The sequence below is a fragment of the Plasmodium inui genome (genome assembly GCF_000524495.1).
Source record: "Plasmodium inui San Antonio 1 unplaced genomic scaffold supercont1.20, whole genome shotgun sequence".
In the NCBI taxonomy this organism is placed as follows: domain Eukaryota; phylum Apicomplexa; class Aconoidasida; order Haemosporida; family Plasmodiidae; genus Plasmodium; species Plasmodium inui.
This window is the reverse complement of record NW_008481854.1, coordinates 244,135-260,149: the sequence shown is the minus strand read 5'-3', so window position 1 is coordinate 260,149 and position 16,015 is coordinate 244,135. Positions and strand designations below refer to the sequence as shown.

The 16,015-nt window shown below is 42.8% G+C and overlaps 4 protein-coding genes across 4 annotated transcripts; 1 reads left to right on the top strand and 3 right to left on the bottom strand.

Moving 5' to 3' along the window:
* Window positions 1–584: 584 nt before the first annotated feature.
* On the bottom strand, window positions 585–5,522 carry C922_04170 (serine/threonine protein kinase; the record flags this gene model as incomplete). The annotated part of the gene is made up of 2 exons (XM_008819755.1): window positions 585–3,991; window positions 4,259–5,522. The coding sequence occupies 2 exons, from the start codon at window positions 5,520–5,522 to the stop codon at window positions 585–587; spliced, it is 4,671 nt and encodes a 1,556-aa protein (XP_008817977.1).
* Window positions 5,523–9,198: 3,676 nt separating this feature from the next.
* On the top strand, window positions 9,199–11,067 carry C922_04169 (hypothetical protein; the record flags this gene model as incomplete). Its single annotated transcript, XM_008819754.1, has 2 exons — window positions 9,199–9,382; window positions 9,584–11,067. The coding sequence occupies 2 exons, from the start codon at window positions 9,199–9,201 to the stop codon at window positions 11,065–11,067; spliced, it is 1,668 nt and encodes a 555-aa protein (XP_008817976.1).
* Window positions 11,068–11,236: 169 nt separating this feature from the next.
* On the bottom strand, window positions 11,237–12,811 carry C922_04168 (hypothetical protein; the record flags this gene model as incomplete). Its single annotated transcript, XM_008819753.1, has 1 exon — window positions 11,237–12,811. One exon carries the CDS (start codon window positions 12,809–12,811, stop codon window positions 11,237–11,239), a length of 1,575 nt encoding a protein of 524 aa, XP_008817975.1.
* Window positions 12,812–14,223: 1,412 nt separating this feature from the next.
* On the bottom strand, window positions 14,224–15,235 carry C922_04167 (hypothetical protein; the record flags this gene model as incomplete). Its single annotated transcript, XM_008819752.1, has 3 exons — window positions 14,224–14,271; window positions 14,566–14,840; window positions 15,121–15,235. 3 exons carry the CDS (start codon window positions 15,233–15,235, stop codon window positions 14,224–14,226), a joined length of 438 nt encoding a protein of 145 aa, XP_008817974.1.
* Window positions 15,236–16,015: the final 780 nt, after the last annotated feature.

Genomic DNA, 16,015 nt, shown 5'->3' with positions numbered 1-16,015 from the left:
CTTACACGATCAAATGGAGTTGCAATTATTAAACTTCTTTTTTTAACGAAAAAAAAAAAAAAAAGCTATCTGAGCTATGTTAAAAAAATGGAAAAAGAAAATACTTAAAGAAGATTAATAAGGATAAAAAATAATTAACAAAAAAAAATAATAAATGAATAAATAAATAATTCAGTGAGATTCGCAGTGACTTGGCATGGTCCACCGTGCAACGTATGCCTGACTAATGACAGTAACGCAAAAGCCAAAAAGGTGGCACGGCGATCTGTGTGCGAGAGAATACCATCATTCTGTTGGCATTTCCTTCTCATCCTTTTCCCCCCGTCGGCAATGCTACACTACAGTACATTTTGTTTTTTACCTTTTTTTTTTTTTTTTTTTTTTTCTATGGTGTCACTGGTGGCACCAGTTTGGTATTACACGTATGGGAGTGCATGCACTGTCAGAGGCGCTGACGGTTCGCACTTGCGCGTAGCGCATTTTAGTAGGTGTTGCTCTCTGCTGCTTCCCCTTTGCTGCTTCCCCTTTGCTGCTTCCCCTTCGCTGCTTCCCCTTCGCTGCTTCCCCTTCGCTGCTTCCCCCACCTACCGGTCACTGTAAAGGTTTATATTGACGAAGAAGGGGTAGAGGGGGAAGTGCACCAGCTGCCTGGTGATGGGCGAGTGCTTGCCCGGAGACCCCCCGCCCTTCATTATCTGGTTCTCCGAAAAGACTAGCAGGGAGAGGAGGTTACACTGGTCGGTGTACGAGTAAATATTATTTTTATACAAAATGTAGTTGTTCGAAAAAATGCAGTTGTCACTGTTGCACACGACGCGGAGGTTGTATTCGAAAAGGTAGTAGGAGAAACCTTCCCTCCTCATCGCACTGACATCGCTACAGAGGGTGGGTTGTCTTAACTTTCTCATTTGGACCTGCAGCAAGAATAAGCAATGTTTGCGACTTATACATTCATACAGCATATTCGAAATGGATTTTTTTAAAATTTTTTCAACGAAGTCATTTCTTCTTCCAACATAATCTGATACCCACGTTTTCTTTAAAACAATTTCGCTGTCGTTACACATTTGATGTTTGGATCGGTTCGATTTTAAGAGAAACACTGTGTGTGTGTTCTTCACAACATCGTGATAAACAGCTATTTCGAAAAAAAATTCGTTTGCTAAATTATCCGTAATGAAATTGTTCTCGCCGTTTCTATAGTCTGACCACTTCCCACTGAGTGAGTACTTACCTGTGGAAGAGGATTCACTTGTGTCCCACCCCAGTTGGAACCCATACAATGTGGGATCATTTGAAAGAATGATGTTCTTCTTAAATGTAAAGATATCGAATTCGTAGAGAATGTCTAGGAAGGTTACCTCTGAGGTTACTTTGTTCTCTTCGATTACCAGTTCGAAGACATTTTTGTGGAACCACTCGAATGCGTTGGAGTCGATTCCACTTCTGTCTCGGTCGAAGTTTAGGTAGTTTGCAAAGTTGGAGATGAGAATGACGTTGTTTTCCTGTGGTCCCCTCGTCGGGGGCATGCCTCCGTCGTCTCGAAGGCTGTCTCGGTTACTTCCTCTGTGGCAGCCCCTTCCGCTACTCACGCCGCTACTCAGGCGGCCTACCATCCCGCACCCGCGTCGGGGTCCCCCTCTGCGGGCGCCAAAGCTCCCAGCCGCCTTCCCCTCCTCCACAGCGACGTTCATGCGCATCGCCTTCTTCTTGTCATTTATGCCCTGTTCCTTCTGCCCCGGGAGCTGCTGTCGCTGCTGCTGCTCCTGCGCGACGCTGAAGTCGACCTTGGCAGGGCTCTCCCTGCAGTTCCTTCTCAAAGCCCACTTATTGACACTCCCGTTCTGTTGCGGCTTCTTCTCATTCTGCAAGAGGGGCGAACTGTATAGGCTCAACACATCTTCGCAATTGGCAATGCCATTCTGTCCACTCTGCTGCGCTTGGCCAAAGGTGCCGTTTTTGCATAGCCCCTGAGATATCCCTGGAGACCGTCCCTGTGAATTTCTTCCTATCATGGGGTTATTAGCATCACGACAGTTATTTCCCTTCTCATAGTCTGTGCTGTTTTGTTGATTCGGATGCTCGTTGTCTGGAGGTCCCTGGTTCTGATGGCTGCTCCTACTAACTGCATTTGCATTGTCCACATAGTTCTGATAGTAATGTTTGTCTTTTCCATTATTTCTATGCATAGCGATGGAGGGCTTGTTTCTTTGCGCGGGGTCTCCCCCTGGATCGTGGCTATTTCGTTGGAAGGGGACTCTTGCTCGATAGCCATTCTTTATTAGGTTGATGGAAGCCGGGGGGCAGCAGTGATTCTTTCGATTTTGCGCCTGCCCGGGGGGCTGCCCTCCTTGGTTCAAAAATGTGCTGCCTTCGTTCGCGTCTTTATTTCTCATTCTGCAATTTCTGCCTTCCGATAAGAGCGCATCCGAGAGTTTGCCACCGCAGCTGTCGCTTCTGCTGCAGCTTCTCTTCCCGCTTCTGTTCTCACTTCCTTTCCAGCTTCCATCCCCCTCGGTGGGGTTCCCCCCCAGAGGCGTCACCTGGACTTGTCGCTTAACGTTGAAGGGGTTGTGCACATCCTCGTCGGCCCCTACCCTCCTCAGTCCACAGTTCGGCGCCCTACTCTGCTGGCTCGACTCGTTTGCATCGCAGGGGGGGGCGGCGCCTCCGACGGGGCGCTCATTGAGGGCACGTCCGAAACGGTTCTGATTGGCGCAACTTCCGAGTTGGAACTGGTTGGTAGCGCTTCCCTGTGGGTCCTCGGTGGTTCCCCCAATGGGGGACCCCTTCCCAGGAGCGACCTTCCCAGCTGTCACCTTCCCAGTCGCTTCCTTCCCACCCCCTTCCTCCCCCCTGGCTGGGCTCTCCAAACCTCGTCCGCTACTATAATTTTGCAAGTAGTCACCAGGGAACTTCGCAAAGTAGCAATTCATTAAATTAAGTGAAAAAGAATTGAAGAAATTATTTTTAAAAAATATATCTTTGTGTAGCTTATCGAAAAAGAAGTCTTTCATTTGAGTTAAGTTACCAACGGTGTTGTACTTGAACGGTGAGCTGTGGATTTGCTGCTCTTCGTTTCTCTCCTCGTCCTGAGTTCCTTGTCTATTTGGACTCCTCTCCGTGCACACATCAAGGAAGGTCTTAAAAAAGGTGGTATAAAATTCGATGCTCAAATTACTGGATAATTTGTTTTCTACATCTTCGTCCTTCGTAATGATGTTCTTCCGTTGGTCTAGGTGGTGTTCTTGGCTACCCCCAAACACAGCGCACATAAATTTGAAAAACATTTCTTTGACGTTGTCGTAGTTTATTTCTCCCTTACTATTCGCATATCTCTGACCGTTTGGTTCGTTTCCCTCCTTCTGTGTGTTTCTCCCATTGTGCTTCTGTTCACTGGTATAGACTTTTCCGTTCCCATCGACGTTTTGACTTTTTCGTTCCTTCTTATGCTCTCCATCACTCTGCATGGAAACCTTCGCACAGTCTTCTTCCCCCTTGTGATAATCGTCCATCTTCAAACCAGAGCAACTGATCTTTTTCTGCACCAGTTCGTTCTTCTGTTTGATGTACAATTCGCTCTCCTTCTGTATTTCGAGTAGGATTAAGTTCACCAATTTGGAAGACGGCCTGTTTTTTATATTTGGGTTTAAGCATAGGAAGGAGAGTTTCGTGAGTTTCTCAACAAGGAATTCAGGGAAGTGGACACTGTGGTCCAGGACGGCATAAATCGATTTGTAGTCGTTCATATTTATGTGATTCACTAAGTAATCAAAGACGTTGTCTTCATTTTCGCTTTTCTTCTTCCTGTGACAGAAGATGGGGCACTTGTCATCTGTGCCGTAAATACAGTTATAGTTCTTCCCTACGTGGACGGCGGGTGACTTCGATACCAGCATCTCCAGGATCAGCGCCCCGAAGGAGTATATTTCTGTCTGCTCATTTATTTCGTGCGTGGATATGTAGTACGGGTCGGCGTACCCGGGGGTGCCTGCGGTGATGCAGCGGTGTGGCCATGCAGCGGTGTAACGATGCACTGATGTAACGATGCACTGATGTAACGATGCACTGATGTAGCGATGCACTGATGTAGCGATGCATTGATGTAGCGATGCACTGATGTAGCGATGCATTGATGTAGCGATGCACTGATGTAGCGATGCACCGATATAGCTACGTAACGATGCAACGATTTCTCCCCTCTTGCGAGCGCGGGCGGAACCCCTCCCCCCTCACGCCGCCGAACTAGCTGACTTACCACCCGTGAGGTTAAACACATTGTTGTTATTCTTGTACACAAAGGAAAGGCCGAAATCTCCCAGCTTAGCGTTGAACTTCTCGTCGATCAAAATGTTCGCTGACTTCAAATCCCTGTGATAAACGATTGGCGAGGAGGTGTGCAGGTAGCACAGCACGTTTATTATCTGAATGAGAATATTCAGCCTGACATGGAAAGACAGGAACAGAGGCACGCGCTGGGTACTCTGCAGATGTTGATTCGGAAGGAGAGAAAATCTCAAATTGTTCATCCCATTTCGAAGGTCACTCTGTTTTTTCATTAATAGCTGATCATTTCCATAGGGGAAAATTTTTCTCCTTGGAGAAAATTCGGGATTCGCCTGTTTTACATTGCAAGGAAAATGTACCTCTACATTTTCTCTTTCTCTGATACTATAAAAATAGTAATGGTTAAACAAAAGGGTTCGTAAATCTCCAAAATGGGCATACTCATAGATTAAGTAGAAGTATGTTGGATTTACGGCGTACCCAAGTAGCGATAAAATATTTTTATGTCTATATCTGCTCATGATGATAACTTCATTTTCGAAACCATTGTTTTCATTTTTATTCAACACTTTTATGGCTACACTTATGCAGCTTTTTAACAGGCCTTTGTAAACAACTCCATTTCCTCCTTTGGCAATTTTATTTTCTTCTGCAAAATTGTTCGTCGCCTGGACGATATCGCTGTAGTCATATTTGTTGGACAAGATTTTTAATGGGATGTAAATGTTGTCCTCTTTTTTGTGTGAACTTTTGTGTTGCGTTTTTTTATCAAGGTGGTTATATTTTTTTTCTTGCTTTTTTTCTTCCTCCTTTTGTTCCCCTTTTTGTTCCTCCTTTTGTTCCTCTTTTTTTTTCTCTTTTTCTTCCTTTTCTTCCTCTTCTTCTAGATGGGTATCCTTTTCGCAGCTCTGGCTTTCCTCATCGTGCAAATTGAGAATGTATTTTTCGTGTGTGTCGCATGTCTGTATGAGTATCACCTTTTTGTTCTTTGCGCAGATTGCGTCGTTGTTCGGGCAGACTCCGCTGCAGTTCGGGCAGACTGCGTTGCTGTTCGTCAAGACTGCTCTGTCATTCTCTTCATCGTTGCGATTTTCTTCCCTCTTCCTATTTTGGTAACTTTTTGTAAAACTAAACCTTAGGTAGTTTTGTTTTTTTCTTTCGATTTTTTGCTTAAATATATCGATGGCGCCTTTTTCAATGTTCGTTTCTTTTATGGGCGAAAATTTTTTGTTCATTTTAGGAGTCTTTTTTGTGTCGTTGTGTGTGTGCGGTTATATCGTTGTCTGGTTGTTTGGTTGTGTCGCTGTTTCGTTGTGTGCGTGTGTCGTTGCGCGGAGTAAAGCGGTTAAGTAGAAGGTTGTACACTGTCAGGGGGGAAAAATAAGGCAGTGAAAAAATAATGCAGTGAAAAGATAATAGAGTGAAAAGATAATAGAGTGAAAAAACAATAACGTGATAAAATAAAAACTGCTACCGTTCGTATGGCATATAATGTTCGCCTGCCTCAACTTCCTGCAATGTTGACGCGGTTGCTTCACCCAGCAAACGAGCTCAGGTGAGAAGGTGGTCGGGCGGAGGAGCGAACGGGTGAAGGGGCGAAAAGGTGAAGAAGCCAGCGTAATGATGATGTAAAAACCATAAGTTAGGTCCTCATGTAACGCAAGGACTAAATTGGTGAAAACAAAACTGAATGGGGAAAAAGGAAGGAAATAAAACAAAAGGAAAGAAAATAAAAAAAAAAACAGAAAATGCATATATGCTTATATGTCTATGTGCACTTTTCGGCAAAGGGGGAGAAACTGAGAAAGGAAGTGACTAAAAGTGGCGTCCACTTGTGCATACGCGCATGCATACGTGGGCATAAAGGCGTTTATCTGCATACGTTCATTTATGGCTGCATAGGTGTATGTGGGAGCAGATGGTGCGTCAACAATTAAGGACGTTTCTCGCGAAAAATTATAGCCGAAGGAGCGGTGGTGCATCCCTCATTTGCGCTGGCAAGTGTAAGGGAGCTCTCCTTTTTTTTTCAGTCATCAGCATTTCGGGTTGCCACAGCAAGTGGAAAAAAGTTTCTGCACATCGGCCGCTTGATCAAGTGACGGTCTTCGAGTGACTTGTCCACCTCACCGCATGACCGCCTAACCGATTAACCGCTCTCCCCTTTGGCTTCTTATTTCTCGGCGCACTAGAACCACAAATTGGAATGACGTTTGGTATTCCTACAAAAGGGTGCATTTGTTTTTTTTTCCGCCGCGAGACAACTTGCCACGCATTCCGCCCCCTTGTCATGGACTGAGCGACTGAGCCCTTTTGCAACGCACTTGACCCTTTTGCCACTCACTTGGCCCTTTTGGTCACACAATTTGTACTCGTTTTGCCCCCTTTTCTGCTTCCCTTGGCATTCCCCTCTTCTCGCGTATTCTGCCAATTTTCGCCTCTTGCTTCCCCCGTTTTGCGCTCACCCCTTTCGTTGTCTAGCACCCATCCACTAAAACGGGTTGCATTCTCACGCGCTCGCCAAGTAAGGTACTTCCCTCATTTGTGCAATTTTGTCATTTCGTTCTTTCGCAAAAAATATGTAACATTCAAGTGTAAATTGGTGTGTTTAAAAAAAAAGAAAAAAATTCCTTATTCGCTTGATTTTTACTTCTTTCTTTTTTGCTTTTTTCTGTTTTTTTTTTTCTTTTTAGGCTCTTTATTTTTTTTTTTCAAAAAATGTGCGCTTTTAATTTAGCCTTATTCCACGTATTGCTCTAAATTGTTTTTTCTTTTTTTCTTTTTTTTTTTTTGTAATGATTTAAATAGTAAAGACAAGAGAAAGTACAACTCCCGTGACCTTAGCGCATTGGGCTTGTCGCATGGTGTGCCAATATTTCTTTTCCATTTGAAAAAGTGGGCAAGGGGTGGGTTGGAGCGACTGAACGGAGTGCACAAGTGAAGAACACCATATGCCTTTTGTGCACCTTCCTACGCGAGCCTGTTCTTGTTCACAAGTGAACTATGTACAGTTTATGCACCCGACCAAGAGCATTTGGATCGTTCGCAGTGGGGGGGAGGGGGGAAAAGTGCCAAAACGGCAAAGCGCCAAAATGATAAGAAAAGAAGCTAAGATCATCTCATGTTTGTTCGCAAAAAAGAATTTCCCCCTTGTGTTGATCTTTAGAAGAGGAAAAACGAATAACTCCCGATGGCGCTAAAGCAAAAAGTGCGAATATGCAAGGGGGAAAGAACACGCGCGCGCAAGTGGGCAACCAGGCGGCCATGTGGCCACACGAACACCCAAAGGGGGAATAGAGCAGTCTCGCCCCCTTGAACGGATCTAACTCGGCATTGCGAAAGATATGAACGTAGGGTTAGTCGGAGAAGGAGCTTCTCCTAGTTATCCCCAGGGGAAGGCTTAACAAGCCGACGTTCTTATCTGTGTGTAAGAAGCCGCGCGTGAAGGTCCTCAGGTGTGTACACATCCACGCGTATGTAAAAGGCGCTTACGCGTAAACTTCCGCATGCGCGTAGTACATGTGCGTCCCCTGCGTACGTACGCACATTGAATGCGCCCAATTTTCACGCAGCGCGCTGAAAAAGGCGTATACCCCTTCAGTAGTACTACTATCTTGGTATCATTATTTTTATTTTATTACCATTTTTTTTTTTTTTTTTTTTTTTTGCGTGCACATTTTGGAAAAAGTATATAGGCAACATAGGTTGGCCTTTTAAATGACTCATCGAATAACCAATCATTTCAGATGAACAATTCTGTTCGTCCGTTTTGAATTCAGCTTGGCAACAGTGATGGTTATGGCCAAAAGGGAACCAACAGGGGGCAGAAGGGCGTAGCAGAAAATTCGCAAAAATTCCCCCGCGGGATAATCGAACTGTCCCATTCCTCCTACGAGGAATGAGCTGCGCGAAATAAAGGAAAAAAAAAACACCACAGTGATGGCATACGACCAATAATAAACATATGTACAATTCTTTAAAAAATGGATCTTTAAAATGGATTTTTTTTTTATTCTTCAGTCCTCCATTTTAAGCACAGACACGTGTGTAGAGCGCGTCACTTAAATTTTGTACTGAGCCTCCGTTTTTAACAACTCCAAATAGGGAATTTCCCATTTTAGAAGAAATAGCGTTGGAGCCATTTCTGCACAGTTGTCCCTGCTAATTTGTTAAGCGAATGCAGAGGGACTCCCCCAAAAGAGCATTTCCCCTTGTGTGTAATGTTTGCCAAATTTCTATTTTTCCGAAGTGCCTGCTATATTGCGTTATGCTAGGTTTTTTTTTTTTTTTTGCGTTGCGAAAATAGCTGTCCTATTAAGGCGAAAACGCACATTTTCCTAAGGCCTAGTAAAGGTAATTAAAAAATTAAAGAGGCTTAAAATTTTTTTAATTAAAAAGGCTAAAAGTTTTTAAATTAAAAAGGTTAAAAGCTTTTAAATTAAAAGTTTTTAAATTAAGTGGCCAGCCGTCTATCATCTAAATGGACAACAATTAACCGATTAAACAGCTTAATGCCAAGTGGTCTGTCCAATGAGGGGTCAAAATAATTAACAAATTAACCGGTTGGTGACTTACTGAGCAGGCTCCGCAAATGCAGGGCCCTTTGGACGAGATTTGTCTGCTCCCCGCGAAATGCGTAAATCGAGGAAGCATGTGCCTGGTGTAATATTCTCCCTGAGGAAACACCCATCCCCATCGCCCTCCTTCAGCGTTGTACATATTCACGCTGACATCCCTTCACATATATCGGTTCATGCGCGTTCAATCATGTGTATGTACCTTCCTTTTTTCCATTCCTAAGAATAAAAAAAAAAAATCCCCTTATAAGTATCCCCCCCCTTCAAAGAGCAAACAACTCTCCCTGTAAACGTAGGATCCCCTCTGGCCACTTTCACACATGCCTCCCGTCACTCGATGAAGAATGACAAAATTGGACAACATGGCGGGGACACGAAGACATTCAATACGTGCTTCGATAACGTAGATTTGAATTGGGCCTCTTTAAGAAACAAAAGGTTGAACGATGGGCCGGGTTTCTCCTTTTTCTATGAGTACGCGCATGACCGGTCTATATTGTCTCTTTCGTTGGACGAGAGTGGTAAGAAGCGCATCGTTGCAGCGGTGTAACGGTGCGGTGGTGTAACAGCGTGAGGGTGCAACGGTGTAACGGCGTAACGGTGTATCGCCTCACTGCTGACATACGATTCGCTAATTCTCGGGAATAACGCCGCGAATGATGCAGCCTTCCATTGTCGCCGCTGATCAGCTAATCGGCGTAATTGGCAACCCCTCTCCGCAGGCACCCACATGGCCACGGGCAGCGCGGACCACTCCATCCGCATACACAACCTGAAAAACCTATCCACCACGAAAGAACTATACCATAAGAAGTGCGGGCACTACGACTGGGTGAACAAGGTGTTCTTTACCAAAAGAAATGAAGTACTTTCAGGGGGTCTCGATGGAAAGATATGTCTGTGGAATACGACCTACTCATGCAAATCTCCAAAAGTGAATAAAATTATGAACAGTTCAGAATATATTGAACAGGAAAAAAAAGTCAGAAAAATGAATTTTAAAGCTTCTACAAATGTAACGACATGCAAAGAAATGTATGCACACCACTCCACCATTAGTGACATGAAGTTTGATAAAAAAAACGAAAAATGTATAACGAGCAGTTACGATAAAACGTTAAAACTTTTCGACATAAAGAAATTTCAACAGCTAGCCATTTATGAAGGAAGCCACACACATCCCATAACGAAATTTTTATGGTTAAAAGATAAAATAATATCCGCAGATAAAAGCGGCACTGTGTGCGTCTTCAATGTGGGAAGTTGTCAGGAAATGCTCCAGGCGAAAGGTACACACTCTGGAAATGTAGGCGCTTTGAATTATTTTTACCTATACAGAAATGGTGACTCCAATTTGGGGAACAAACTTGAGGATGGTAAAAAGAAGGGAAATGGCGCAGAATTCGAAGCAGCCATTTTCACGAGTGAAGATCATTTGAAGCAAGAGAAGAACAACGGTAGGAGGCAGTCAACCAAGAAAGATGCAGCTCAAATCACAAAAGCGGTTAATGTACTGGAAAGAAGTGATGACCATTTAAACGTACATAATGAGAAAATCCCTTTAATAGTAACAGGAGGACAAAACGATGGAATAATAAAAATTAGAGACTTTCGAATTTTTCACAAATACATTAGTTGCAAAAAGTTGCACACAGCTAGCATCAATTCGATCGTAACGTATAATGTTAACAATAGGACGTACATCATTACCTGTTCCGCTGATGGGTACTGCTACCAATTCGAGATCCACAGTATTTGTTCTTCAAATATGAACAATTATTTGAAGAAAATTGCCGTTAAGGAACCTATTCTTTCTGCGAGGTATATTGGGAACCACCTCCTCTTAGTTGGCTCAGCTTTTGGAAATTTATTCCTCCTAAATTTTTCTGACGGCTCAGAGAGTCACTTAACTTTGGGACAAAAAAAAAATTTGGCTGCTGTTGGGGAGGGGCCTCACCGGTTAAATGGCCTAGATGGAAGGGACAATGAGAAAGCCTCGCTCACTTCAGAGGAGGGCGCCAACCCGAACAAGGACATCTTGTGGGCCTTTGGCGCCTGCAGAAAGGGAGGCATTAACTGTATAGAATGCATTTTTGTATACGACGAAAAAAAGGCGTGTGCAAATGAATTCGAAATTTGCAGCATCGTGACGGGGGGAGACGACGGGCTGCCTTGCTTGCTGTCCATCCCCAATTCGTATGTGTAAGTGTGGGGAGAACGAGGCCGTGCAAGGGGAGAGAGGCCGTGAAGGTCCACGCAGCAGTGTGAAATTGATACACATCTCCGTCCGGGGAAGCAAACAAACAGACGTAGTTTTAAAAAAGAAGCGACCGGGGGATGCTCCCTTTTTGCAGCTGCGACGGCGAGACAAACTGCTACGACTTTGGAACTCTATTGAACTGGTAGAAATATCTCTGCAACTTCTCAGCCTCCTCCTGCCTTACGTGAAACAGGTTAGTCAGCTTGGGCACGCTGAACGTATCACGCTGTATATTATCCCTGTTGATGGGTTTATAAAAATTGTTTAAACATAAAAAGAGAGAAGGGGGAGGATCATAATTTTTTATGGAGGGCAGCAAATTGGTATTTCTGTAAATTTCGTAAACATGAGAATTTGTTACGGAGAATCTTTTAAACATTAGAGAGACCTTTTCGATTTGCTTTTTCATTTTATCTGCAAAATGGTTTAGCTGGCCTTTCTTGTGATTATTCACCGTTGGATGATTTCTTCCCTTCTGCACCATTTTGTTCATATACTCCGTAGAGTCCATCAGTGTGTATTCGTTTTCGAGAAGCAGCGTGAGGAAGTTCTCCATTTCTTTGGCGACTTTGCGTGGGGGGTGGTAAAAGCTGCCTGTCTTGTTACCATTGGGGGGGTGATCCGGCCTCACCTCTTGAGAGTCCCCTTCGATAAATTCAAATCGTGTTAGGGAATTATCCACTGGAAACTCATAACCTTGTAGGCCATTTTGTTTGTCAATTATGGAGGAGTGCCCTTCCCCCCTGATGGGAATATCCGAGGAGACATTTTGCAAAAGAACATGTTCACTGGAAAGTGGACTATTTTTCAAAGCTTGTTCATTCACGTACGAAACAAAATAAAAGAACAAATTAAACGATCGGAAGATGAGCATATTAATTAAATTCTTCATGTCTATATTGTAGCTTATTTGCTTACACATGGAATGGCTATCATTACAAAGGCAATCTTTTTCTTCGGGAGAGCCGTTGACATTGCGACGTATGAGTATCCTTTGCTTACACAGATTACGCAAGAGATTAAACAAAATGGAGAAGCTACTTATCTTCGTTTGTTCCTGCCGCTGCACACTTTGTAAAATATTTTTATGTAACTCCTTTTTTATGTGTTCATCATCCGTTACGAATCTTCTGAGAGATAAAACGGTGGGTTTATATTTTTGAAGAAAGTGAGAATAACGAATTAATTTGTCTTTTCCATTTACGACATTTTGAAGGTACACATAACTAATGTTATGTTTTTTTAAAATGATCCCCACCTCGTCATAATCCTCCACACTGCTATCGCTGTTACTTTTCTGCTGCACGTATCTGTTCATTTTTAGAAGAGCCCTTTTAATTAAACTCACATTTTCTAAGTCGTGCTTTATAAAAATTAGATCACCTGTATTTAAGCTCAAATCAATTTCGTAATCGGTGGTGTATCCCCATGCTTTGCCGTAAAAGTAGTTCAGCGCTTCTTCTTCCTCCTCCGCCACATTTTCTTGCTCAAAATTGGGTTCTCTCCTGTGATCATCTCCATTTTGTCCCTTCTTGGTAATGTTACTTTTGTGGAAATTTTTTATAAACAAGCTTTTGTTTAACTTCTCGTCGTCTCTTAGACGCTTCACTCTTTTTATTTCATTAAGTAGGAGTATGCAGACCGGGGACCCAACTACGAATGCTTTAAAGAGGAACGATGAGTTGGCCATCTTTAGCCGTCAAGTTGGCTGCTTAATTCACTGGTTTGACTGCTTAACCAGGTGCTTTCTCGGGGGGGGTATCCTACAAAACGGGGAAATCGCATCAACACAGGAGACTATCCCCCAAAATGGGTGTTTTTCTTAACCGTTTTTCTCACAGAAAGGGGGATTTTGTACCTTTGGGGCGATAAAATGTGTTTCCTTTCTGTGGTTCACAAGGGGGGGGGGCCAATACAGAATTTTTTTTTTTTTTTTTTTTTTTCCATTTTGGCAAAAACAGCAACGTGGCGCAACTGCGAAGCGATGAAACGGAGGAAGAACCTTTTCGCGGTGCAATCAACGGGGATATAGCCCACTGTGCAACGTCCCGTCACAGTTCCCACGAGAGGGATTTTTAAGCGATGCCTTCAAAATTCCCGCATTATGCATCACCCTATAGCGGTGATCACTGGGGAGCGAAATTATTCACGTTTATCCCTCGGCACGTGACGGAGAGTACTACCCATTGTTGTAGGTATACTCCCCGAACACCCCATTGTGAGGAATAAAACATACATTGGGGGGAGGGCGCCTGGAAAAACAACGCTAACCGACCCCTTCCGCATCACATCTTTTGGAGAATGTAACACCCATGCCGCATCATTGCTTGGACCCTTCTCCAAGCTGACCAAAGCGACAGTTACAAGTTATGTAGATCATTAAATATATCAGCACATATCTTAATAAAGAAATTTGGAGGAACTGAAGAAGTTCAAGTAGGCGGTTAAGAAAAAGATAAAGATGAATGAATACAAGTAAATACACTCGTTGCTCCTTTCGTTATAACCAATTATAACAGGTTGAAAATCAAAATATGCAAGGGGAAAAATGGCTGTTATATAAATATATACATATATTATGTATATATATTCATGTGCACATAGGCCATATGTCTAGGGAGATGTGAATAAAAAAGGCGAGAAAAATGGGATGATACAAGTGTGGCAAAAGGAAAAAAAAAGGGGTGAAAAAAAAAATATTAAAAAAGAAAAATTTAAACTCAAAAAATGGAAAAAAAATCTGAAAAATGGTAAAATTCTACGCTTTAAAGAAAATTGTTAACATAACTCCGAGCTGGAAAAAAAAAATTCAGGAAAACTGTTAAAAAAGCCGCGCGTACATGTATAACATTTTATTAATTTTATTCTTTTTTTTTTTTTTTCTTTTTTTTTAACAACTTCGTCATTCTTGTTAAAAAAAAAAATAATAATAAAGAAGAAGGAGGGAGGGGTAATCATGTGGTAACCTTAACGTGGCGATAAAATCACGCACACAACACACACTTGCAATCGCAAAGGTAAAGAAATTATCTCACCATATGTGTCCTCTCTCTGTTGTTAAACCGATTGGCCAAAAGCTCTCTTCATTCATGTTCATGCTGTTCATTCGTCCGAATTTGTGTTTCCATCACCATCCGCACGAGGTTCCGCCTGAAGAAAGTAAAAATGGAGAAAATGGATCATAAGGTAAAAGTCATAACAGGGGTAATAAAAAATGTCGTCGTGCAGCCGGACGTGCCAAAAGAAAGAAAAATATACATATATGTAGGAATTATTTTGCGGATGCGTCTTAGCGGGTTCGTACAGGGCCAGGGCCAATAACGAACAATACATAACAGCGCTTATTAGGAAGGATGCTTCCATGGAGTTATAAAATAAAGGCATGTTTTTCTGTGTGTGCGCGTCTGTCTGTTTTATACTCCTTTCTTTTTTTTATTTTCTTACGAAGTCATCTTGAGGTGGGGCTGCTTCTTCAGTGGAAGCAGAATCGCCGTCCTTGGAACCTCCCAAGGAGAATGGGGGTCTTCCGTTTCCGGTATTATAAAAGACTAATCCGGCACCTCCTAAGAGCACTGCTGATACAAAACCTAGGGCTGAAGCAAGAACGGTGGTTGCCACTTTATACTTAGACTTCTTCTTCGTCATGTTTACGAGTTCTTCTTCTTTCCTAACCATTTCGCTTATCAACTCGTGCACGTCAATGAGAGGTTCTGGGGATTCTGCAAGGGGTGAGGGGAATGCGGCAAATGCGTCGGTGAGGGAAGTTGATCAGGGGCGTTGCAACGATTTACAGCGGGAGATCCACGCACAGAGGGATAAGCACAATGAGCACAGAACGGTGTTGCGAGCTCTGTGCACAAAAGGAACCCCACATAGAGACACACATACACTTGCGCGAAACACCTCCTACATGCGCACCAACGCGCAATACACATTTTGCAGGAAATTCACACACGGACATGCACGCACAATGGGGAGTTCTATGAGATGAAAACTTACTGCTCTTGGGGGATTTCTTCTTGGGGGTGCCACCTGGCACGTTTACATTATCTCCCAACGCATGGTCACAAGCGATGGCGCAAAAAAGGAGAAAAACGGGTGTTAAAAGTTTCATTTTGAATCAAACGGGGGGCTATCACAATGGGTCGAAGTGGCGAAGGCACGTTCCTGCGTATAAATATGTATACGTATGTACGTATGTGTGTATGCGTATCTGCGGGCAGCGCTTCGAAGTCAAGGGAGTCGAGTTTGCTTCACTGTTCACCGGTGTTATGGTGTGATATTAAAGTTTAAACATTAAAGGTGTGTTCACACAGAGGTAGCTGAGTCGAATCAAAATTCTCAAGTGCTCTCCTGCGTTATGCGATTGTGGTGTATCTGCAGAAATCAGTCCTTACGCGCGTGCGCCTGCGGGATGCATATATTAATGTAAAAGCAATGTATGGCCGTACGTATGCAGCATATGCGGTAATTCCTCGCGCGACTAAATTAAGCGTGAATATGTTATGTTTTACGGCACCACAAGGCACACGCATAAATATGCATAAAGATACATAAACATAGATATAGATATATGTATATATATGTACATATATATATATATAAACGCGTGAGCAAAGAACGCTCAGCCATCAAAAGATGTCAAAAGAAGCATATATATATCTATATACATGCGTGCACGTAAACATACGCTTACTTGAATAATGTACTGTTAAAACATTAAAACTGGGCGTAATGTTTTTAATAAAAAACAAATCTTATAAAAATTATGTTTACAGGCTAAATTCTTTTTCCTATTACATTCTCTTTTAAACTGTTATGTGGATGTAAATTGTGTATAAAAGTGAGGTATACATAACATTGGTTTTTGCGTTTTTAAAGTGAAAAAAATAGA